The sequence below is a fragment of the Empidonax traillii genome, unplaced genomic scaffold (assembly GCF_003031625.1).
Source record: "Empidonax traillii isolate 1590-97213 ecotype Southwest subspecies unplaced genomic scaffold, ASM303162v1 scaffold38:size1800464, whole genome shotgun sequence".
In the NCBI taxonomy this organism is placed as follows: Eukaryota; Metazoa; Chordata; class Aves; order Passeriformes; family Tyrannidae; genus Empidonax; species Empidonax traillii.
In genome coordinates, this window is record NW_020955231.1 from 1413508 (window position 1) to 1439092 (window position 25585).

The following is a 25585-nucleotide window of genomic DNA, read 5'->3' on the forward strand; positions in this document are numbered from 1 at the left end:
CTCCCAGGGCGATGGGGCAGCTACCAAACCCCTGCTGTCCTTAACAGTGTTGTTCGTTCGGCCAGCGTTCAATTTTAAAAAAATGTAAGAGATAACACAAACTCTTGACTCCATCCTTTTTAATCCCTGTATCACAGCTCACGGCGAGAGTAGTTAGCTTTTTTTATTGGTATAAGATTACTCTTTAATTGCAGCGAAAATCCATCCTTTCAAAAGCATTAAAGGGTTGACGTTTCTTTTCCCGATACAATCCCATATTCAGATTACATGGACACTAATCAAATAACCCGGGTTATTTCATTTGTCAACATGTTCATAAAAATTTTCTACCAGGCGTTAAAGGCATTTATATGGAACGACATCTTTCAAAAGCAATGTGGCTAGTCCAGATATAGGGAATATTTGATTATGACAAGACGTTTGATGGTTTTATTTTACATACCAGCTGTGCCACAAATCGTTTCATACCTCAAAGTCCTAATTTTTATCCTGCGAGTACTTTCTATGAAACAGTAATTTTCATTTTAAGCCGTTCTTGTCAATACCTGCAGCTCCCAAGAGAGCCTTATGTTGATAAGTGTTGGAAGATGCTCTAAAGGATAACGGGGAAGAAGGCTTTGAAGCTGGTTTTGTTTTATTTGAGGGGGGTGTGTGTGCTTTTTTCCCCCAACTTTAAGAGAAACTCCTCGTTTTATGGTAGCGTTACAAGGGGAAATCCTGTCCCCCTTCAGACTCTCCCTCGCTGCGGTTCGCAGCCGCTCCGGGATAGCTTCTGCTTCCGCAAGGCTGCGGGCCCCCCCGGGCGGGGGTGGCAGCGGGTCCCGGGGGAGGGGGACGCCTGGCTGCCGGCGGGGGTCGGGGGCAGGCGCTGCGGTAGGCGTTTCCCGGGGTCTGCTCTGGGCGGGGAGCCGTGGCGGGGGAGGAGGGTGCCGCCGTGCTGGGCGGTGCGGTGGCTGGGGGCTGCCGGCGCAGCTCTTGGGGGGCCGGGAGGCCCCGGCGGTGGGGTGAGGTGAGGGCTCCGCGGGGACTTGGCCGTAGCAGGATCCTGGGAGAGGGGAAGGGGCACGGCGGGGACCCCGGCGTCGCAGAGCCCCTATCCGCGGGGAGCCTGCAGCGGGACCCCCAGGTGAGCGGGCCGGGACAGAGGGTCCGGACGGGGGGCTCGGGGCGGCCCCTGCCGTCGGCGGAGCGCGGGCAGAGCTCGGCGGAGCCCCGGGGCCGGAGCGCTGCGCTCCCGGAGCGGGGGCGGGCGGCGGGTCGGGGCCGGAGCGCTCCGGGGGTCCCCCGGCAGCCCGGGCGCTGCCGCACCGCCGGGACCTGCCGTGCCCGGGGCCGGGCTGCCTCGGGGGGGGGTTGCCCTGGGGGGGGGGGGGTTCCGAGGAGCAGGCGAGGGCGCGGCGGTGTCCCTTGGTGACTTGTGCCTAACCTCGAGCTTGTCACCGCCCGCTTCAGTGCGGCAGCGAGGGGCCCCGGGGAGAGTCCCCCGAGCGGCGAGTACCGTCCCCGGGCTGCCGGGGGGCGATGCGGAGGCGGGGGGGGATAAGGCGGATCCCCCTTGGCAAACCCTCCGGCAGTAGTTCTTTTTCTCCCTCCCGGCTCCTCTTCCCTCACCGAGACTTCTGGAGCATCAGTTGCTCTTTTTATTAGTTACAGCTCTCCTCATCCTTCCAACTTCGACAGGTGATCAGAGCATCGTGGCTGTTTTAGGTACTTGCTTAGGATCTAATTGCTTTTAAGAAATTGATGAACATTTTTGGAATAATTTACATTGTTATTGTCTCTTTGTACCTAATATAAGGCTGTCCATGTCCCATGGACATGTCCATTGTACCTAATATAAGGCTGTCCATGTCCCGTGGACAGCCTTATATCATGGATATCCATGTAATAGAAATTTCTTACTGGTTAAGTAAGTTAGGAGCTGTTATTGCTGTCACTTTAAAATGTCGCATTGATTGATCTTTTAATTTGTAAATCCTTACATGAAAAGGTTTCTGAAGGAATTCAGTCCGCTGGAACTGTTTGAAGCATTTTAAAGACTTTATTTTGTGATCTGACAGCTACTAGTTGAAAGAAATGTCAATAGAAACTTGATGGAAGATATGATTTCTAAATAGTTTTATATTTTCTGTATAGTTGCTTTTAAATAAAAAGCAGTTGCACTTACGCATGAAATTTAGAATTTAATAATAAATTATGACTCAGGAGTTATCCCTTATATTTGGCTTTTAAAAATACAAAATATAGCACTTGACAGCTTTGGTTACCATTTATTAAATATAATTGGTATTAGAATGCGGGATTTCTTTAGGCAGTGGAGTGATTAAATTTATGTCTTTTAATGTGTAAAACTACACCAAAGCATACGCTGTTCTTTGTATTTTAAGCATTTTCCAGTCTTCCAAAGCTAAGTAGAAGCACCTTATCAAACTCTGTAGAGATATCATCTTATAGAAAAAAATAGCTTTGTAGCCATAGAAATAGTAATGTAACATCAAAATACTAGTTTAGATTCTGTTATCTGAACATAATATAACCAGATGACAAAGTACAAAAATAAATTATGTATAAGAATTACAGATTGTACCAAAGATTTTGCATGAGAAATTACTTTCCTAAATCCTAGTATATAGATGGTTATTTCCATGTCTGTAGTGCTATGCTTCATTTAGTGTAATATTCCAGCAGCACAGTCTTACATTACATGCAATTGCTAATAATAGACACTAAGTCAAAGAACAGAGTATTTTGTTGGAGAACAAATTATTTTAGGTCAGACCTATTTTAGTTTACAAAATCACTTTCAATTAAAAAGTTTCTTGGCTTCATTGTAAAATAAGTTATTTGTGTTGTTTCCCACAATTTCAGCTTACATGGTGTTCTTCAGCTCCATCACTTTCTGTTATTGGAGTTAACATTGTGTATTAAGTTTAGCGTTAATGTAAATAAGTTAATGTTACTCATTTCTGTTGAAGAAATTTCCAATATTAACCATGTGAAAGTAACTGCTCTTTGTTTTAAAACACTTCTCTTTAAATACAAAATCATAAAAAAATAAACAGCTGTAGCTGTATGTGTAGTCGTGAATGCATGTTTGTGTATATATGTGTTCACATATATATATATGTATGTGCTTACACACCATAGGTATATGCTTTCCTGTCCGAAAGAAACATTTGAACATTCTTCATAAATCTAGAGCTGCCAAAAACAGAAACAGGGATATACCTTAATATGTCTTTTATATCAACCAGATAATGTAATTTCTTTAAATTTGTGAAAGGAGACATGAATGGGAATTGTATGAAGAGAGAAGACAAATATTTATGACTGTTTTCACAAGTTACACATTTTATTTGTTTGGTTTTGTTTGGTTTTGTCTCAGTCTGTGTTTAGATCATGTTGGTTGGTTGTTCCTCCATTTTCTGTGGCTACACATTGGGAATGGTGGTTTTGTCTGCACGGATGCCTGGATAAAGGAGCAAATGCTCAGATGTGTGTGAGAACAAATGTGTTAGCACAAACTGCTATGGTCAGAGCTGTTATTTATGTGAATCAAACAAGGATTTTGCTGCAAGTGGGTAGGTACACCCATCTGTGAGACGAGTAACTTTCTTACTCTATGTGACAGATGAATAATTGCCTTCTTTGTTCCCCCCTCATGGAATAACTTTGTTACTTTAAAATATGTGGGGTTTGTAAGCTTATTTGTGTGTGTGTGAGGAAAATAGGGGCATTTGTACATTTGCTTTCTGTTCTTTCCTGGTTTTCCCTGTAAAATTCAAACTTCCTGTGATGTTTTGGGGCATTATGTCCATTGCTGAATGGTGAACAGTGCCAGAGCAGCAGGAGCAGAAACCAGACCAGGTGTTTCTGAGTTGACCACCAGCACAGTTCAGGCCTGGAATATGAAATGTCTTCTGCTCTGAACTGAAATATATCCATACAGCGTACTGCATTTACAGGTGTACAAGGAGCTGAAATTATGTTAATTCATAACATTTACAGTCTGATAATCCTTAATACTGGGTGAAGAATTAAAACATGCTCTCTTTATGCTACAGAAACCCTGTTTCTTAGGTCTTGGACCTTGAAGCCACAGGGACAAAGTGGTGGATAAAGGTACTGTTCTTCCATTAGACAGCTGTAGTCCAGTGAAGAGTCAGCCCTTCACACAAAAATAAAGGCATTGAAAGCCAGCAGACTACAGAGCTGTAGTCATCTCCTTTTTATCCACAGGTGGATTGCCTGATTTATGAATGATCTGTACAACCCAGTACCATCCAACAGGGTTCATTAGATCAGTTACAGCGCCAGGCAGAAGCACTAATTCTGCCCCTGGGACCAACCCAACTGGAAAGGAATACTGACATTTTTTGAAACATGTACCCAGTCTGTCTGAACCACTGGGATTGCAGAAAATAAATATATTTCATTCTTTCTAGTTGACGCAGCTCAGTGTTACTGTTGCTCATTGTCCGGTTTGAAACATCAAAAGCTCTCCCTGTGCCTGCACTGCATTCCTTGTGTTCAAACTCTGTGAGAGGTGGAACTGAGACCTCAATGAACCTGTTGTTCGTGTTCCACCAGACTGAAAACCTCCAACTAAATCAAAGGAAGCTTCACACAGAACTATGCAGATATTGTTGCATCACACATCCCAACAAATCAGTATTAACCAGGCCTTCCAGCTATGTGGGATATTCCATTCCTTTCCTGCCTACCACATTTCCTGTCATGGAAGACAGTGGCGGTAGAAAGAGGGGTTCAATGTGGAAATTCCTAAAAACATAAGGAAGTTTGGTGCTGAGCTGCCATTTGAAAGTCAGTGGGGCTAGGGTAGGGGATTCTCCTGGGACTTGATCAAATCTCATCTATTTTTTCTTCAGGCTAGATGTGATGCTCAGTCTCAGGGATTTTGTTCCCGAACTTTAGGGAGGGACTGGAAATTGCATCCTTGTGATAGTCTTGCACTTAAAGCACATCCACCTTGGAGAGGCAGCTCTACCTGTCTGTAGGGCAGCTACCATCCATCAGGAGAGAGCCCACTTCAACTTTTGCTATCCTCAGAGAAAATAAGAAGAAACTTGGAGGTTTTTCTTTTAATCTGCATTTCCTAATGGGTTCTGTATGTCATAAGACTTGCTTAAAGCACATGTGGAGTTTGAGGTGTTTATTCATTTCCAAGCAGAGAGTTTGGCTCTGTCTTCTTGATTATTCCCACTGAAGTTTGAGAGATTGTTCATGATAAAAACCTTTGGCACTTTCATGATTCACTAGGCTGAGTATCCAGCCAAGAAGTAATGATGGTTCATCGAGAGCTGTCAGCTTACATTGCATGTACTGGGGATTTCAGATGATAGAAGACATTCTGAAGACCATAGAGCCTTAAAATAGTAAGAATTGGAGAACTGCTCCCTGAAGATATCATGATGATACAACAATAAAATGGTGAGCTCCCACAAGACTGGAGGTCTCTGATTCACAATAAAACTTCAGAAAGGGTCCAGTTTCAGGAAGCTCAAAGAATGCACCAAGCTTTTCACCCCCACCTGCCTCATGATCTTTTCAGAGGACTCCAGACAGCGGGTTTCCCTGTTTCTACTCACTGTTTTTAGAGGCTTGCCAGATTAGAGTTGTGCAGCTGCTGTACAGAAAAATATGATGAAAGAAAGCTGGGGAAGCCTGGAATGCCAAGGAAAAATAATTTTCATGCATCAAACTAGTTCAATCCCAATTTCCTCTGTGTTTAGAATCAGTTCATCTCTGTAGTCTACAAAGTCCTTCTTGATGCTTAGTTGTATTTTCTTCCCAGATGCCTAGCTCAGGAAAGCTAGTCAGGCAAGTATGACTGAATCATATCAGGAGTACAAGGAATATGTTCAAATGAGCAGTACATAAGAGCTGCGAGGAACTGAGAAGAGAGTTAATCAAAATATGCCCCAGTTGCAACCTTGGACAGAAAAAAAAATAAATTCTGGTTTCTACAGGTTTTATTACCATTATCTCATTTACTTAATCAGTGCTAATTGGGCTGTTTGGTGTTCTGAAGGCATAGATGGGACATGGCTGACTGGCAGGCAAGGATCCTCTTTGGATCAGCTACCCTCTTTCTTCTATTCAGAATCACTGCTCGCATCCAAATTTGTGACCAATAAAAAGGTGAGGATGAAAAAGCATACTCAATACTTAGAAATTCAAGATATATTGTCTTACAGTCTCTTTCTCAAAGATAGGTTGCTAAACTTGAGACTCAGAAATGAGTGACATATGACTACTTTTCTTTCTTAAAATCAAGAGCAATTCTTTCCTTTCTGTCATAATCCAAGATCTTTACATACTCTGCTTGGGATATAATGTCTGTCTCAGGGATAGCAAACCCTCAGATGGCTTTGTTCATGCCAAACTGCCTGGGAATGGCAGCATGTAACCTGTCCTCTCCATGAATGTTTGTAAAATTTTCTTAATGTGTGCAGGATTTTCAGCAGTAAAGGTACAAAAAACCACTTCATGCTTAAAAGGAAAACAGCTCCCAGTGCTGCACCCAAGTTGAAGCTCTGTCTTGCCATGGCAGTGAGCTAAAAGAAATTACTTGTTTGGACTTTTCTTGCTTTTAAAGGACTTCTCAGCTTATAATTTAATTTAGGAAACAGGTTGTAGTTTCAGGATTTATTGTGTGGGTTCTGAAACTACTTATTTTACCTTTTAAAACAAGAGTTCTCCAGTCTTTGATCTCCCACCAGTTTCCTTCAGTTTTAGTTTTGATTCTTCTCCTTTGCAGATCACAGTTTAAATAAAAAGTGAAGAAAACCTTCAGAAGAAAAGCAATTTTATAAAAGCCACAGATGGATTTTCTCACTTTTCTGTCTCTGATTCCCTTGAAATTTCCTTCATGTGTTAAGAATCCTCAGTTCCTTATAACAGCAAAGAATAATAAATGCTGCAGACAGAACCACTCTGTCTGCATCAGCTCAATTCCTTTATTATCTATAGTTTATTGTGCATGACACTGCATGTCTGATCATGGATTCCTCAGACCGACAGACCTATTGAAATCAAAGGCAGTTTTGGCAGCGGCCACAGGAGTGCATTGGCACAAAGTCACAGGTTATGCACTTGAGGGAAAATGCCGTCACACTTTTGAGCAGAAAGGAGTAAGTTAAAAGGTGAAGGAAATGATGGTTCCAGTATTTAATATTTCACCTTTTTTCTTTCTGTTTTGTTGACATGGCAAGTGCTGAGCTATACTGTTTACATTAATCTCTGCTCTGGAAAAAGTCTGAGACTCTGGAATGATGCTTTCCAGGATCAAATACTTCAATCATTTTTTTTTTAGTAACTTCTATGCCATTTTCTTTTCCAGCTACAGTAATTGCTTTGAAAGTGATATAACTATATGAAAATTAACCTATAGTTAAAATGGAATGTACTGCCAAAATAGAAAAAGCTATTGACATTTTTAAAAATCAAATTTAAGAGGAATAGTTTTTATTATCTTCTTCCATGTATGATTGTGAAGAGCTGAACTAGCTTGTTTCTTTCACACTTGCATAGTTGATCATATTATTCAGCAAGTCTACCAGTGTCTTTATGGTTACCAAGAAGCTCCAAATGATGCCACAGTTCAACATTATCGCTGTGGCAAGGAGAATCTGGTCAGATCCTCTGAAAATAGGATGTAGGTGAGTCCTTGCTAAATTGGTCTTTCTAAATTTGGCAATTTCCAGACATTTTTCAGAAGAGCTTGCAGTGACCTCTGAAGGCCATACAGTAGAAAGTCAGGGATCTGAAAATTCCTTTCTCTCTTTTCCTCTCTAGAAATATGTTTTTCTCATGAGGTGTGGGAGCTACATAAGCATTTTTTCAGGAAGGCAGGAGTGGTAATCTTATTTAGTTAATGGGATAATATGCAAGTGCTAGGAAATAGGGAGAGAGGAGGAGAAGGCTATCTGCAGAGCTCCAGCTTGGAAGGACACTTAGGAAACCAAGAGATGACTAACAATTTGTGTACTACTCTGGAAGCAAGCAGGCTGGGAGCATTTGCTGTGAGCACCATCTATTTCATGTGCTTTTTGATGGAGCATCCACAATTGCATAATCCATAGGGAGCTGCCTGCCTATAAGTACTTGTTCTTTGACAGATCTGTCACCCTTCTCAGAAATCAAGATGCAAAATCCATCACTCAGGGACATGGTATATATGTATCAAATACTCTGGGGGATGAAGAGTCCATTAAACAGCAGGTCCCTAAACTCATCCATATGAAGGATTCACATCTGTGACAGATAGAATATGGAGAGTCCCCATCATCTAACAGGTGATCGGAGTCTCATGTGCTAGTAAAGCACTATAAATATTAATTTTATTTCACCCTCTCAGAGACATGTTGGGTGAGCCCAGAGGGACAGGAACTGCTGAAGTCTTGGAGATTCTCTGTTATGGTAATTTCTCTGTGCTTCATTTCCTGGAAAGAATATGAGCAATTCCCCTACTTCAGCCTGTCAAAGAAAAATGTCAGGCATTCTAGTATACCTTCTCCATTTCTCATTATGACTTCGTTTGTAGCTTCCTAATGACTTTCCTTAGACTATGAAGACTGTTGTCAAAGATGTGAGATTTGTATTGAGACCACATTTGAAATGAAACAAGAGCTCAAGTACTGGGTTCATGGTTTGGTGTAGAATGCTCACTGAGATTCAAGTATGAGGTTCCTGAAAACTAAGGAAAGTTGTGAAATAACCTCCCAAGATTCTTGGCTGTGGCTGAAGTTTTTGATTTAGATTAAAACCAAATGAAAAGCATGTACTTCCATCCAAATTGAGAAGTATTTGAGATTTATATTCTGGACTACTTACACATGATCTTTCTTTGTTCTAGCTCATTTCTGCCATCTATTTTGAGCGCTGCATGCTTTGCTGCTCTTCTAAGATATCTCTTGGTACTTTCAAGGTATGAAGTTCCATTGACTGTTATGCAGCTGCCTTCTGCACTGGCAAGTGCCATAGTGTAGTCACACACCTCCTGACCCTCTCTGAGAATCCAGCAGATGCTCTCTGGCAGCTGTCTCTGGGTTTGCAGTGAATGGTGGCAGGACTGAAAAGAGCAGAGCTGATTAGGGCCCTGGGCAACCTCATGCCCATCTGCTGTTGAGATTTTCTTTTGCAAACTGTCAATGGGTATTTGACTGGACTTACTGGAGGAAGAGCATTATGTGGATTTAGACTTGGGATACTGCAGAAGTTTCCTGAGCTGTGCTGTGAAAAGGCACCTTGGTGCGCATTTTCCAGACACCACCATCCTTAAACTCATGGGACAAAGGTAAAATCTGTGTTAGTAAACTTTCTTTAAAAGTGTCATACAGCCTGATAAGTTTCCTTACAGCAACAGCCATTAAAAAGTCATCTTGAAATGTAATTTTAAAAAGTCTGCAGGTAGAAATGCTTTACCTAGGTTGTCTGTGGGTACCCTCTTTTATGCTGAAGTTGCTGAGTTCCACAGTCCAGCCTCAGTATTACTGTGATACCAGTTTTATAGTTTTATACCTCTTACTCCTGTTGTCCATGGTCCTTTTACTTCCCTTCAGCTTAGCTGTTCTGGTTTCCTTTGCTCCATCAGAGTTCAGAAAGTAAATCAATTACGTTTGTTTCTCTCCTCCGAAGGCATGTTTCAAAACTCAGTCTTTACTTCTGAGGAAGTCAGTATTTCAGTTCTCCATGATAAGGGCTGCAGCTACCTGATAACCCCTTACCACTGCTCACCTTTACAGGAGGCAGGACTTGTTCCAGTATTGTCCTGTGGATGAATCTCCACTTTGAAATAGAGACCTCTGAGCCAGGAGAGTTTGGAAAGCCCACAGGATGCAGCACAACCTTTTGCAGAGGTAGCAGCTCATTTTTGAAAGTAGTACAGTCATGTTTGCTTGCTCTTGTCTCTCAGCTAATGGATTTACCACTGTAGCAGAAGCTGAAATCTAGTTAGTACAGAGGAAATAGCTTGCTTATGCTCTTTGAAAACTGTAGAAAAAAAAAAATTCACGCTTTTTCTTAATAATATTTCAGAGTATCCACACTCTCTGAGTATGAGCAGCACATCTTCAGCCTCCCTTCTCTTTTTCAAAAAGTCAGCACTGTAAATTTAAATTACTCTCCCTAACTGACATAACCCTGACCAGACCCTATAAAACCCAGTACCCGTGAAGTCACCTAACCTTCTGTTTGAGCAGAGAGTGGCAGAGAGAATGACCCACTCACGAGAGAAACGAGTCATGCCTGACAGAATGCTCAGCAGCTGCGGCACTACCACACACCAACAGTACCAGGGACTATGGGGTGTCCTATGTCGCTTTGTCTTGGGACACTGTGTTATACTGAGAGCTGTCACTAGATGGTGCATTCGACAAATGATTGGAAAAGATTGATTTTCCCATACGGAAAGCTTTTGGCCCAAGGCTGACCTTAACAATTCCATTTGCTGTGTAATCCTTTTCGTAACTTTTCACAAAGTTGACCCTTCTGTGCAATAGCTGAGTTCCGTGCTTCCCCAGATGCCAAGGTGTTTGGCATTTATGCCTGTAGATTTGGGGGATATTTTTTTTTTTCTGATCACAGATTAGATTAACGAGTCACTAAGAAAAAAGCAAACTTTAATGTCATACTGAGTTGGAGGGGTGCATAGAGGAGGTATGTTAGAAGGTATCTGATGTTCCATATTAACATGCATTTCCCATATCCTTCAGTCGAAGTAATTAAATGGAACTGAAGACATGCACATATTGGTTTATTTGCTGGAGAATAAATATCGATTTATTGCTCCGTGGCCATTTACCTTTGCCATGGGGCAGTGCTTCTAATCAAGCTTTCTTTTCCCTCCCCTATGAGACGGTGTGTACAGGCAGAGACTCCCGTGTCCAGGGGATTAGTGCATGCCCATCCCTTTGGATGTGTGGAAACCCATCTGTATTCAGGATTTGGGGCAGGGCAGTGGGCAGCACAGCAAGCAGCACACACATTGTTGGGAACTGTTGGCACCTTCGCCAAGGAGCTCAGAAGAGCTGCCAGGGTTGGAGGTGTGGGCTATGGGTGTACTTTTCGAGCTGATGGTTGGAGACCTGTCTGGCAAGTAACAGTGCTAGAGCGTGTCCCACCCCTTGGAGAATCTTTCTTTGGGATGCGAATTGTGTTAGGGATCACTAGGTGGTGCTGGTACACATCAATCTCACAGCTTCCCTTGGTATCCACACATTTTCAGTCTTTGGAGACATGGTTCTTGTCACGGTTGGGTTTACGGTAACTCTCTGAAAAGCTGCTGAAATAGAGGAAGGGAGGAGGCAGCAGTAGCTGGCTGGGAGGGAGTGTAGCTTCTTTAAACCCTCATAACTGTGCTTGGGCTGAGATTTCTGGGGGAAAAGACTGCACACAGGTAGCATGCATCCTCTTCCTAGGAGGAGTGTGTGTGCTTGAATCCAATGTCCTTCCTCATTGAGAGCTTCATTTTGAGGGCCCTGGATTTCTGTTTCCCCTGGACTGACAATAGTGTGCCAAGGTACAGCACTATGTTAGTTTACATGAAAAAATTCAGATGAATTTCACGGAAAGAGAAATCTTAGTTAGATGTGTTGCCTTCTAGGGTCATAAGTGGATAAGTAAAATACTGTCAGAAGAGATTAGGAGTTTCCTGAATGTGAATTCTTTAGAAAATGAACTGGCTCAGGTTACAAATTGTTTCTTATTTAGAGAGACTTTAAAGCATTTTAGAGATCACATTAAATTTCAGATTGGTTTGAAACTTTTATTTTTGGTATTATTTTAAACAAACATGCCTTGACCATTTATTCATTGATATATTTTAAATGAAAACAACCACATACATATGAATAAATTGTACTGATTTAGGCAGATTCCGTATATTCTACAAATGTACACATATATCACATTGTTCTGTTCTCACACCAATAGTAACTTTGTGGTGTGAGAAATGATTGGGAAACCAGGAAGTGAAACTTACCATTAAAAGAAAGCAGAAACCCAGTCTATCCTTCTCTTAGGGACTAATCCCTGGCAAACCATCCAATCTTTTTTTTTTTTTTTTTTTTTTTCACCCGTTAGATCCCACTCTTTGCCTTGGTCATCTGATTTTTTCATCCTTCAGATGTTTACTACATACTGAATATGTGACCATGTATTTAATATTTTTAGAGTAAGATCTTAAACCTTGCCTATGAGGAAAAAAAATATACTGAATTAACTATACTGAATTAGAAATTGATTTAGTTAAATCAGTGGAACTCTCCTGAGCACTTTATACCACTTCATTTCAGTAGGGAGTCAATGAGTAACAAATCAATTCTGATGTCAGAGAGTGAGAAAGATTAGACTAGATCTTCAGCCCTTCTATCTCAGTATTTATTAGGCTAAGGCATCTTCAGGGCTTGTTGCTGTTCTCTTTAATTTTCTCTGCTTAATGGACCTGATCCAGCTCTTGATGGCATAAATGAGGGGTTTTCCATGACCTCCAGCTGGGAGCGGGAGATAGCAATATCTTTATTAAAAACCTAAAGAAGCTTAGAATGACAGATAACTCAAACCTGCCTCCTCACTGCATATTGAGTTCACAGATTGTGGCTCGTATTGCAGAACTCGCCTCTGCACTGAAAAATATATTATTCTATATTCAGGCAGGAAAATTCATCCTCTACTAACATTGTGCTAAGAGTATCACTATGCAAAGAGTCGTAATCTGATTTGATTTTCTCAACAACAGCTGCTAACATATATTTTGAGACATTTTTCAGTGATCTCTGCAGATTTTCTGCATTCAGGTTGGATAGACTTGGGAATTATTTCTAGTTTTGTGTCATCTTAACCAGAAACTAGACTGAAACATATAAAAAAGCTCAACTTTTAAAAAATGTATTTCAAAAAGTGCTTGCTTTTTTTGTTGCTTTTCTCCTTCTCTACCTTTCTTCACACCTCTACAAACTATTAATAATTAAGAAGGATATCTGAGAATATGCTGAAAAAGAATATGCTGAGTTCTACTCTGAAATTTCTCCTAACTGTTCCCAAAGCGTCTCATTTCTGGCTGTAGAGAGTAGCAGTTGAATTCTTGGAGTGTCTGCCTATTCCAGGAAGAGTAACTCACTTGTTTACAAACCTAAGATTTTGGTTTAGTGCAGAGTAATCTTTCTAAACTGGATGTTGTAATGCTGTAAACTCGGTAACCAACAATGTCCTGGCATGCTCTTACGATTCACCTATAGTCCTGGAAGTCTCTGTATTGTAAGTAGTGATGCCCCCTTCCACTTCCATCTCTGTTCCAGATGTGATTTCTTGTGTATTTTATAGGTTTATAATGGAACTTACATCTTTGCCTAAATTCCTTTGGACAAGTGACAACAAGCTTCTGCATCACCATTTTCCGGACATATTGGCTACTGTTCATACCACAAAAGACATCCCTGAAGAAGTTGTTTTTGGACCATGCATGCTCCAGAACACCTTGCTGGACACTGTAGCTTTTATTGCTCTCAAGTGTTCTGAAAGACGGAACATCCACTATGTATTTAAGGTATGAGAAAACAGTGTTTAATGTCAGTCATATCAAAAAGAGCTACACCACCCCTGAGAAGGTAACTTTGCAGGGGATAGGTTTTTTGTTTTGTTCAGTGTGAGCAACAGCTTCTTCAAAGGGGAGAAGTAATCAATGCATTTCTGATTTATGAGCTGTAGATTAGAGGGACCTCAGCGAAAACCCTTTCCTTTGCAGGAAGAATACGAAGTTCCACTTCTGTGCTGACGACTGATGATCTGCTTCAGCACTGATGTGGACTAGAAGGGGAGAGGGACAAACAGTTTAGAGACCTCATGCTCATGTTTCATCCTTACAAAGGACTAAGGGTATTTATCAGGTGTGACAGCCTGATTCCTGCAGGTGGTGGATTCACAGCATTTATTGACAGATCCAAGCAAGTGCTAACACAGTTTGCTCAGTCACCCATAAAAGTGAAATCACCATGGCAGTTGAGCAACTAGTCCACACAATCTTCAGGCAGCCACAACTCACTGCTGTTAGTACACGGACCTCCTAAAGTTACCTTGGAAGTGTGTGTCTGTTTTAGAGCTACACTTTTCAATCACTGTAGAGAAGGCAGAAACCCCAGGATTGTGATGGAGTATTAACTTTCTAACTTTAATTCCCCAAATTTTTTTGATCCATGGCTGCTGTTTATCGTAACATTTTGATTTGAGCAATGCATATTTCATGCTGGCCTGTTACTCTGGCTTTCTGAGTCTTGGAGTGCCTTTCAGTCACCATTGGTCTAGATGAAGATGGAGAGGTAGTGTTTTATGGTGTGAGGAAAGCCAATTTCCCACATTCCATGGCATGGGTGGATCTGGGATAGATCCAGGTTCACCTAAGATTTCTGTGCTCTGGAGGAGAGAAATCCCAGGGGGGGGGTGTGTAAAATGGAAGATACAGTTGTTGGGAGATACCTGTTTTACACTTCTGCTTTAAACAAAGTAAGAAAGAGAGTAAAAGGTTTCAGGGTTTATCTGACTGTTTTGAGTCTGGCACAAGTTTACTTTCTTGGACAGTGTTATTAGCACTCCAGGAGATCGACAAACTCTTTGGAGAGAAACCTGTCCTGAAATGAGGCTTTATTTATGGAATACATCGGTATTTCTCCTGGGAGTTTTGAATTACTGTAGACTCAAGAAAGAGCCTCAAAGGGTTTCTACTTTGGAAGAGCCCTCTGGAGGGATGGCTTTAGTGTTTTTCTACACTTGAGCTAAGTAATTGCTATGCAGCAATGAAATGGGATGCCTGAGTTGGCTCAGATCTCTGTCTTTTGGCAGTAAATACATGGAATTCTCTGCAAGTAGCTGTTTCAGATGCAATCGGTAGTCCCATATCCTGTTAACTACTCATAATTAAAAGTAAACCTTCCAGAAATCAGGAATTACTGTTAAGCTCCTAACTCTGTGTGTAATCAATTAATTAACAATTCAATCATGATACTTTGTTGTCATGGCACTGAAATGCAGAACAAGAAATGGATTTTGCTCTGCTGGCTATAGTACAAACAGAATACGCACAGGAATAATTTGGCAAGAATTTGGGGAATATTATTTCTAACAATGTTTCCTCATCTTGGGCTTTTTTGTTTAGACCAAAAGGGAGCTCCATAGTTTTTCTCTCATCCACTTGGAGACCTTAATTTGAGCTCCTTGGCCCAGTTTATACGCTTGCCTTGGCAACCCTTGGCACAGGTAGTTCTTTCCAGCTGAGTTCCTCTACCCCTTACAGCTTCTTGTGGGTTTCAAGGAAGAGTCATATTCTCTCCCTTCTCCTCCAACCTCTCCCAAGGAAGCCACGTTGCTTCCATAGTCCAGCTATGATTGAGCCTGCTGGGCTGTGAAGCCCTTTCCTCGTATATGAGTGCAAAGGATTCATCTGAGGGATTGCCATCTCCTGAGGAGGGTGGACTTGCCAGGTCCATGGTGACTCTAAACACACAGAAAAACTAAAGCTGGTCTGTGCTTCTATTTGGCAGCACCCGGATCTTATGTCTGGTATTCCTCCGCAGCTTCGTTAGGCTCACTGAGCTCTTTCCCTGGAGTCCTGGTTCCTGAAGGAGCTGTGCTCCTTTGACTTTGCTTGGAGCACTGGGTGGCTTCTCAGCATTTCTGAAACTTAGCAACTAAAATATGACAGCCTCTGTCATAGCTATTAGTTATGACCACTGTGTGTGGGTGGGTGTTCTTGTGTCGCTGTCAGACACTTGTATTTCTCAATCATTGTTAATTACCGTGGCATTTAGAGAGAACCAGTTACAGGCCACTCTATTTTCTTCCTTATACTAATTAACTCTCATCCTAATGGTCCCTTAATGTTTCATTCTTGTGTCCAAGCTACTAATTGATTGTACTTTTCATGATAGGGAACGGTCAGTTAAAACCAGAGAAATAATTAGCCAAAATACTGTTTTTGATACCAAACACCAGTGAATGGCTGCCCTGCAATTAGTGGAAAACAAAGAGCTATACATTGCTTGGGGTGAAATCTAGATCATACTTGTCATTAGGCATTTTTCATTTTCAAACTTTTTCCTTTCTAAACAATGACTTAATGCTTCAAAAATTAGTTGAGGCTTTTTATGCATGTAAATGCTGCCCTTGATTGCCCTATGTTTCAGCCTTCAAGCTGTGAAAATCTTCCCCATCTTTCAAATACTGCAGAGGGCATAGATCTGCTGTGGTAAACACCAAGGAAAATCCTATAAAGAAATAAATAATTCCCTATTCGGTGTAATAAAGTAACTAAGATGGGAGTCACACTGAAAGAGGAAGACCAAGCCAAATGTTTTGTAGTTATTTTATGTTCAGAGCATAGTCAACCTGTGACTAAATGACTCAGGAGTCCTGTGGATAAAAGTTTATGTGTGGCTGAGGACTATACTTCAATATCCACACAGAATGGAATTTTAATTTGAGTAGTAGACTTAATATTATTTTTTTAACTTTTTAGTGCCTGACCTTACAACCTGAGCCATGTTTTTTGGCCTAATTTATTTGGTATTTTCTTTCACAAACTGAAAGTAAATCAACCCCCTGCAACTCTCAGAAATTATTTATTGAGGAATACTGATCTGATGAAGTTTTATCTGTTTAGATACCTTGAAATAAATTTAATTATTTATTGAAGGTAAGAATAGGAATACCTAATTCTGTTTTTCCCATGGGGACTGAGACCCCTTCTTACAGAGGATCACACCTTCTGTACCTCTGTGATCCACACCTGGCACTGTCTCATGGGATAACCTGCATAGGACGGAGAACATGAGCGGGCCAGGGACTGACCAACATACCAGGCCTGGCATTGCCATTCAATGTTACACGTGGACATTGGTGTCTCCTTCTCCTTCCTATGCAGCTGCATTCCCAGAGTTCTTAGCACTCACACAGGGGAAGCCTTTTTCCTATGATGACTTTGGATTTGGTGATGTTGGTGTATGTATTGGGCTCACAGCTTTGTCATATGCGCTCAGCATGAGGCAGAAAACAGGCTTTGTTCTTGAACGTGATGGAAATCTTACTCTGGCTCTCAAGACCTGTAACTTCCCTTTTATGTGTCCTGTCTTACAGGTAGATGTTACGTCTGTGCACAGTCCCACAGGACTGCCTTGGATGAGACTTGTACAAGCAGCTACCAATAGCAAGGAGCAGAACTTGGAAGCTTACTTAGAAAACAGCCAGTTATATTATCGCTCCACCAGGAAAATCAATAAAAATGAGGAGTTGCTTGTCTGGTATGATGAGGAGCTTTCCAGCCTCTTGGGTTTCAATGAGATAAAACCTCAGAGTCCCCAGAATGGTAAGTACCAAATTGCTAACTGCAGGGGTCACTGAGGACAGAAAGTGAATCTACAACTTCTCTTTAGTATGTGGTTGTTTTGTAATAAGGGAAATAAAACTTGTCTAAATCCTTAGCTGGTCAGCTTAGAGAAGAGACCTTCTGCTCTGGAGATTGAGCTGAAGGCATAGAGTGAGAAGAAATTTGCAGTTCTCAATGCCATTTTCATTGTTACTTTCTAGCAGAGGATGGTGCACTAGGGATTCATGCTGAAATTTTTGAGCTACGTAATGGAAATCTGTGCACCTGACTAACTTGGAATCCTAAAAGTCTAAATTACCGCTTCAAAATAGACCTTTTTTAGCTCACTGAGGAATCAGGTATAGGTCAGTGTTCAGCTTTAATCTTGTAAATAACCAGAGCTATACAAATACATAACAAACCTAACAGGAATGCATACAGCCGTCTGCCTATTTGGTGTGGGACACAGTGGGAAGAAGGAAAAGGGCTTGAGTTTATTTCTGAGATGTTGGTGAAAATTCATTGCTCCAAAAGAAATTGACGTGGCAGTTTTTGAAAAAATAAACATCTACATTACGTAGACACCAAGAAAATCAGTCAGGTCCATGCCAGGTCTGACTACAGCAGTCATTTGCTCCAAACTTTATCTAGTTAAACTGGAACAAAACCCTTTCTACATTCCCTTTAGTTGATTTACAGAGATTGGTTAGTAAAGGTGTAGGCTTGTAAAGGTATGAGTTGCCAAACTTATATGGTAATGTGATTTTCTGTAAATTAATATTAAATTAATGCAGACACATTCATAGCAGGAACTCACTAAATAATTCTAGCTGATTTCAGTGTATTCTGTTAGTTTCTGCATAGACACACACTGTCAGCTCTTTGGATTCACCAGGGGAAAGTGTTATCTGCACAAGAAACACAGTATCTTGACTCAGGACTCTAAACTAGCAGCTGTAATGTTCCCCCCCAATTCAGCAGCCTTATTTTCTTACAGAAAGTTCAGTTTCTATAGTGTGGGAAGTGATCTAAGCTGTGCTGAGCCCCAAATTAGGAATTTGTAGTACTACCTAACCAATGTATGTTCTTTCCTTTGTATCCGAGGCCCCAGGTGCTGTCTGGCATCATTTGCATTTAAAAATTACTGTGTGTTGTGAAATAACTTAGCATGGAAATAGTTTGCAAAGGTTAAGGTGTATCATATGTGTCTTGGTTGCTGAATTATGTATCATCTGTTCATGGCAGTCAATCCTCCCAGGGAACCCTAGATGCAGGTAGTTTTGAAGACCAGAAGGAAACGGTGTTCCCCATTCCTCCTGCAGATCACTGGGATTGTTTCACTTTGAACATGATTTTCTGTGCCACAGACATCTGTGCCTTAAGGCATATAACAGCTTGGCAAAAGATCATGAGTAAGGGCTTCAGGCTAAGGTCGGATGATTTGTGAATGGTATTAAACTTCCAGGGTATCCTAAAAATAGAGGCTCATATCAAAATCTTTGAATCCAGGTCTAAAACACATTATTGCTTGGATATATAGAGTTTAATGTTCATCCTGTATTAAAGCCAATGATTTAGTTGAGAAATGTAGACCCAAATCTGGGTTCAGACTTCAAATCATCATGAAGTCTATATGGTTTTATCTAGGTCATTGTGTACTGGCCATTTTATTTAATTTTATGTAATATAATTACATTTTATATTTATAATACAATCTTGGCTTGAGAGTCTAAAAGAAAGCATTTCTGCAAGTAGCACATGGAGGCAAATAAGAGGGAACCATTTTGTATAGCAGGAGGGGACCTGATTCTGCACTAGCATTAGCTTTACCATGTGTAATCTTTTATGACGCAAGAGGTGTTTCTGATATTTTTGTTTGTGTCAGGAATAGGGTCAGTATCTGCATCCATCCATGATTCCACCTTTGCAAAACTCATCATTTGTTGTCTGTTTCTGCAGAGTTGAGATGCCAAGAATGCGACCTAGTCTTTAAATGTGAGCATTCCTACCTGTCCCATGTCCGCTTCCTCTGTGTCCCAGAGAAGAGTGCCCTGCTATGGAGAAACTTCCAGAACTCTAAGACTGAAAAGAGCAACTTAGATGAGCAGACCACAAATTTCCACAGTCTGGCGAGGGATCTAGAAGTCAAAATAGCAGCTTGTAAAGATGATGCACCTGGTCTTGTTGGAGAAAGGAGAGCAAAATCTGAAGAGGCTGAGAACAACAGGAGCAGGAAAACAGTGTTGTTGGAGAAAACCAATAATTTGACTGAGGAACGTAACTGTGGGGGCAAGGAAGAGGTTGGGGGAGAGCATGCATTGGCTGGTTCTTTCTGGAAGCTTAGTTCAGGGAGGCAGTCAGCTAGGAAGGATGTTTTAGAGCAGAAGCAGAGTGCTTTCACTGAGGTCAGGAGGATGAAGGAGAAGCTGAGGAATGAGAGACTGAAGGAGCCAGAGCAGGAGGATGGCACAGTCCCAGTTGGTAAAGAGCAGGTATCAAAGGAAGTGTTGCTGAACTCCTCTGGTAGTGCATTCTCCTTTGTTTGGCCCACCAGAGCTCGAGGAGAACAGAAGAGTGCTTTCAGCAAACCCAGTAAGCGCCTAACAGAAAGAGCTGCAATAAATTCTTCTCATCCCATGAGTGAGTCAGCAAAGAGCCTGGGGGAGCTGTCTGGCTTCATTGCCACCACAGACATCATGTGCTGCAGCACTCTTCTTAATTCCAAGTTTTTGGTCAGTGATTTGTGTAATGCTCAGATGCTGCAGACAGGCATCACTCGGAGCAATGTTTTCCCATATACCTCAGAACCGTGGCCCAAACAAGCAGGAGGACAGTTACAAAACACAACCACCACTACTTCTTCCTCCTCTTCCTCTTCTTCCTTGACTCTTCTTCCCCCCACCTTCACATCCTTTGGAGTGGCTGCCCAGAACTGGTGTGCCAAATGCAACCTGTCCTTTCGCATGACATCTGATTTAGTCTTCCACATGCGGTCACATCACAAAAAAGAATACTCCTCAACTGAATCCCAGTGCAAGAGGAGACGAGAGGAGAAACTAACGTGTCCCATTTGTCATGAGTACTTCCGAGAACGCCATCATTTATCCCGGCACATGACTTCTCATAATTAGAGCTGTGCAGACAGATATCACCAAGGGACTGGGCAGGTTGGATAAAGAAAGGAATGGTAGTTCACTTATATACATTTCTTTTTGAGTTTACATTAATTTCTTACAGGAAATCACTGTTTACAATAATTTATAATAGATACTTTGCAAAAAAATTATAAAATGTTTACAAGAATATGAGTGGCTTGTAAGTTTTGAAAACTCAGCCTAGCCCTTGTCAACCTATTTTTGAGGAAGTAAAATAGTGAAATGAATGCACATGCAGTGTTAATTTGCAGAGTAGGGAACAAAATTATAGTTTTGCAAACGGAGTTTTCTTTGCTTACATTTGATTTGCTGGTGTCCGTGCAGTACAGTGTAAATACAGAAGTAACAACCACCTCATTGGATGAGGAACCTTTGAGCACTAAAAAAAATCAGAACTTATATGCTAAGAGAAAAGAAATTACTATTTCTAGCAGTGTTGGTAGACTCTTACTTGTTTACCAGATTTGTGAGCTAAAACCTTATATCTCACCATCTCCTTGGCTTTGTAAGGAAACTTAAGTTAAAACTGTCTGAAATCTGTGATTGTCAACAACTGACCAGCAGACTGCCAAAGAGGATGTGACTTGTAAAGCAGCATATCTGAGTTCTGTTCTTGGCTCTGCTGCTTTTGAAATATCTTTTACAAAGTCAGATCAGCCTGGATCTGTATCAAAATGTGACCTGTTGTCAACATTGGTGTGTAGACAGGAAGCAAAAATTCTGAGCAGTGTGCTTGCAAGGTCTGTGTGACTTTAGCAGGCATACAGATCTGATGGGCGTAGAGTTTAGCCTGTGGTTTTCAGGTTTTAGATACACCAAAGGAAGCAACTAGGGTATTTGAGTTACAATTAGCTACTGATGGATGGAATCTGCACAGTAATTGTGGACGATAGGCTCTGTTTTGCTAACAGTTAGGATATGAATGACCTTCACAAAATGACACAGACATACATGAATTTTATTGCATTAGACCAGCTTGTCTATCCTCTGGTTTCTACATGGGCCAATTCCTTTTTTAGAAAGAAAGTGCCAAATTTTTCTATTGCCTCTCCATGAGATTTGAGCTTTGCTGAGTCTCAGAGGCAGATGAGATTATACTGCTCTGGGTGGGGAGAAGCATTGTCTATTGTTACTGCAGCCCAGCTAATTAGCCTTTCATTACTTTTAAAATCCATTTAGGGGCTTGCTCTTCATAGCTTATGACAATGTGTTCCTGAAGCAATCATTTCTCTCTCTCTTGCATAGCATTTTTTCAGGTTGTCTGGTGTTTTTGTGGCCTGTGTCTGAGCCTCATCTGGTTCATCAAGGACTTATTACAGAGAATGATCAGAAACCACTCATTTTCCATCTAAGACTAAAGGACATTGCAATATTCTCTTTACGTTCCACCATACTGATGATATACTCCAGTGTTTGTCTACGGCACACTGGACAGATTTTGAGTTCCCGTGACAATGCCTAGTCTGCTAATGCAAGTATCAGCACATAAACACATCTGTGCAATAAAAGAGAGCCTGAGAGTCTTAGGTTTTCAGATGGAACCAACATATTACACTCATTGTCATCTCTTGGGAGATTTCTGTAAGTCATGAGATCGTATTCTTCCCAATACATTGCTGTTGAACATGAATACATGGCTGTTTCCTGTTAATGTAAACATTTGACTTATTGCAGGACATTTTTGCAACATAAAGAGATAAAACTGTTACATTATGCCTTTGAGTTTAGAAGACGTAAATTAAGACCTGAGTTCTGGTTGGATTGTAACACAGCTTTCCAAGGTCAGTGGTGGAAGCTCTTTCACTGGAGTCATTAAAAACCAAAATGAACAAAGACTTTGAAACATGGAGCACTGGGAACAACCTTGCATTGAGTAGGGAGGAGATGATGTGGTTTCCTCCCAGTCTTTCCATCTCTACTTTGTGTCCAATAACATTTACTATGTAAGGAATATATTTATGACAAGGTTTAGTGGGCCAAATTTCCCTCCATCTGGTTTTACCTGAGTGCCAGCCACTTTACTGTGAAGTCAGTGTCCATAAAGTGTAATGAAGGACTTCATGGTGTAACTGCATTCATCTGTGGTCAGGGTTATATTTCCCATTAGTAGTTTAGGCCAGATTGTGATCTCATTTATTCCAGTGTAAATCCAGAACAAGTCCATGTTGCTACTTCTGATTTACATGAATTACTTTAAGATCAGTCTGGCACAGTATAAATAAGACTAAAGATTTTTTGGTACCATTGCTGCAAAATGTTCTGTTCTGTACTTACTGAAAGATGCCATGTTTTCTTAACAGTTTAATGGTTAGAAACCTAGCTTCAGATTTCTTCTGGAAAAAGACGGGACCAGTGGTATAGTGCTCCCCAGTTTTATTTTAGTGCATCACTTCAACATAACCCCGCTCCAAGGGCCTGTTTTTCCAGTGCATTGCACCTGGTGTATTATTTACATCAGAATGAAGCACTACCAAATATAACTGGTTACATAGTTTCACTGATTTTGTGTTGGTACAACTGATCTGGAAAAAGTGTCAAAAATCAACCACTGATAAACAGCTGCTAAATCTCAAAACCTTCAGATGGTGTGTTAGACTGGCCTCCTCAGAGTGCTCACCACTAATCAAACTTCTTCACTCTGCTTATAGTACGAGGCTTAAGCAAGCAGCAAGGTTATGGGGAGAGACATAGCTTTCCTTTATGACATGGAGTTGTTTTCTCTGGGGAAAAAAAAAAAAAAAAAAAGTGTGAGAACTCTTTCCAGTTTCCTTGTGGGCATATCTCAGCCACAGCAACTTACATACTGTGATGACAAACAATCTATGAATGCCTTCTGTGCACAGAAAGGCAAGAGAAGCAGTTATGAAAACTGGCAGAGCTGATTCAAAAGGCGAAAATGAAGGTTTTTAATCAGCTTTATTTCTGGTACTTTGCTCACCTCTTCTAGCAACAGTGGCAGTGCAGTTTGGTCCTGGCATGTAAAGACTGAGGATTTTCCTCATGTAACATGGGAATCACACTGCAGGCATCTGTGTGCAGTATTACCCTTGTTCCTTTGGAGGTGGCCATTGGCATAAAAATTGAGTGAATAGATTGCTTTATTCTGGGCAGAAGTGTTTTGTGGACTGAGACTTATTTACACACACAACCAACCAATATGACGTCTTGTTGCCTTCTGCATCTGTGCTGACATCAGGGCAAACCCACATAGATGCCATCAGAAGCAGAACTTGGTATGCGTAAAATGAACTCACGTGTAAAGCTCCTTGTGCAGGCATGGTGAATGTCTTTTATGTGTATCGAGTTTAACTGAGTGTCTCATCTAAGCTGGGTTACATAAACTAGGGGCCTTGTCCAAAATTTCTGCAGATTTTATGTCTTTAAATGAAAATATTCGTATTAAAGCTGAGTGAACCAAGTATTGCACGGGCAGAGGGAAGCCTAACGAGACAAAGAAAAACAAACTTCCTATAATTGAGGCACGCTGGAAGCTTATTTCCCCTTATGTCTAGAAGTCTGAAAATTTAAATTGGTGCAGATGAAATCCTGCTGGAAGGAAAGTACTCCATTAGAGCAGAGGGTTTGTGAAGAAATGAAGGGACTTAAGGAATTCATGAAGGACTGCATTCTATCCCAGTGAAATACTGTGATTTTACAGCAGATATCTCTGTCTTTTCTACAAATAGGAATGCTAGGGGGTAAAAAAAAGTATTTTGTTTTTAAAACAGGAGGAGACAAGCTGACTGGTTCTTTTCCTGTCTTTGCTAGCAACTGCCTGTTCATTTTGATCAAACCACTGTTTCTCATGACATCTGTTTCTGGATCAGTGAAAAAGGACACAACACAGTGTTGTCAAGCTTAGCTGTGCAGGGTGTTTTTCTGCAGTGGGTAGTGAGTTTACCAATAGGAAATGCCGGATTAGGATATTTGTTCACTTATCAACCATTGCTTCCTGAACTTTTTCCAGGGAAGATGTGTTTCTCCATCGAAATTGCGTTCAGATACACTTTTGAAAAATACAGATTTACTTGCTTTTTATGGGGTAATTTTTCACTAATCAGTGCAGTCTGTGGGCTCCCTTTAGTCTACAGACCACAGTTCGGAAATTACTGGACTAAGGTAACACACAAAAAAAAAAAAAAAAAAAAAAAAAAAAAAAAAAAAAAAAAAAAAAAAAAAAAAAAAAAAAAAAAAAAAAAGAGCTGACCATCATTCCTTGGTTAAAGTTCTATGAATGCTAAAAGGAGAAAGATAATACTGCTAGGTGGTCTGATACACCAGCTTCTTTCTTCCTGACTTTAAAAGGAACGTGATTAGGATTAAAATTCAGGAAGTTATTCCAGGTGGGATGGTAAGGAAATGGTGCTATAAACTGTTGAATGCCCATGTCAGCTCTGGAACCAGATGAGAGAAAGGTGGCAGGTTCAGCATTTTTCCTGTGCCTGGAAGGGCACTTACCAAATTGCTTGTCCCTACCTTAAAACCTTCTGTCTGACTTTCTCATTTAAGCCACAAACCATTCATTTTCCATAACTAATTTTCACTTGTAGTTTTGTGATATTTGCACTTTCCCAATGGAGTGTAATTTTCTACACAATTACTGTCTGTAGTTTTGTGAGGTCTAAGCTCATTGAGACAGGAATAACTATGACATAGCACTTTGTGAAGACAGGGAAAAATGTTTTTTTTTTACACACTGGACTTTGTTAAGCCTAGCAGTTTCAATATTAATTAGCCAGTATATGACCTATGAAATAATAAATAATATTTTGTCAAGTAATGAAATTTCTCAAGGTTGCACATTAATTTTCCAGTGAAATCAATCACTTCAATAAGCTACCAGCACTGTGGATTTAAAATGAACTCACCAGCAAATGCATCTTCATTGCTTGTTTTTCCAACTGGATTCCAATTTCTAGGCATATTTATTATTCATACTTATCATATTACTATGGGAAGAAATTATTTGCTATTTGTGCCCACATGGTATAGCTTTTTGTCCTTGAATGGATGGCTAAAGTCTTTAAGTATTGGGTTTAACAGTTAATATTGTTTG

The 25585-nt window shown here is 40.9% G+C and overlaps 1 protein-coding gene across 1 annotated transcript; it reads left to right on the plus strand.

The window, feature by feature from the left end:
• The first annotated feature begins 1017 nt into the window (after window positions 1-1017).
• Window positions 1018-20962, plus strand: ZNF488 (zinc finger protein 488). Its single transcript, XM_027878147.1, has 4 exons — window positions 1018-1126; window positions 13345-13567; window positions 17146-17374; window positions 19334-20962. The coding sequence occupies exons 2-4, from the start codon at window positions 13352-13354 to the stop codon at window positions 20503-20505; spliced, it is 1617 nt and encodes a 538-aa protein (XP_027733948.1). The 5' UTR covers window positions 1018-1126; window positions 13345-13351; the 3' UTR covers window positions 20506-20962.
• The last annotated feature ends 4623 nt before the right edge of the window (window positions 20963-25585 follow it).

Excerpts from the sequence above, each read along its gene's own strand:
- ZNF488 (XM_027878147.1), top strand. The coding sequence starts at position 13,352 with ATGGAACTTACATCTTTGCCTAAATTCCTTTGGACAAGTGACAACAAG. Across the intron at positions 13,568-17,145 it reads ACATCCACTATGTATTTAAG|GTAGATGTTACGTCTGTGCA; the intron begins GTATGAGAAAAC and ends CCTGTCTTACAG. Across the intron at positions 17,375-19,333 it reads ACCTCAGAGTCCCCAGAATG|AGTTGAGATGCCAAGAATGC; the intron begins GTAAGTACCAAA and ends CTGTTTCTGCAG.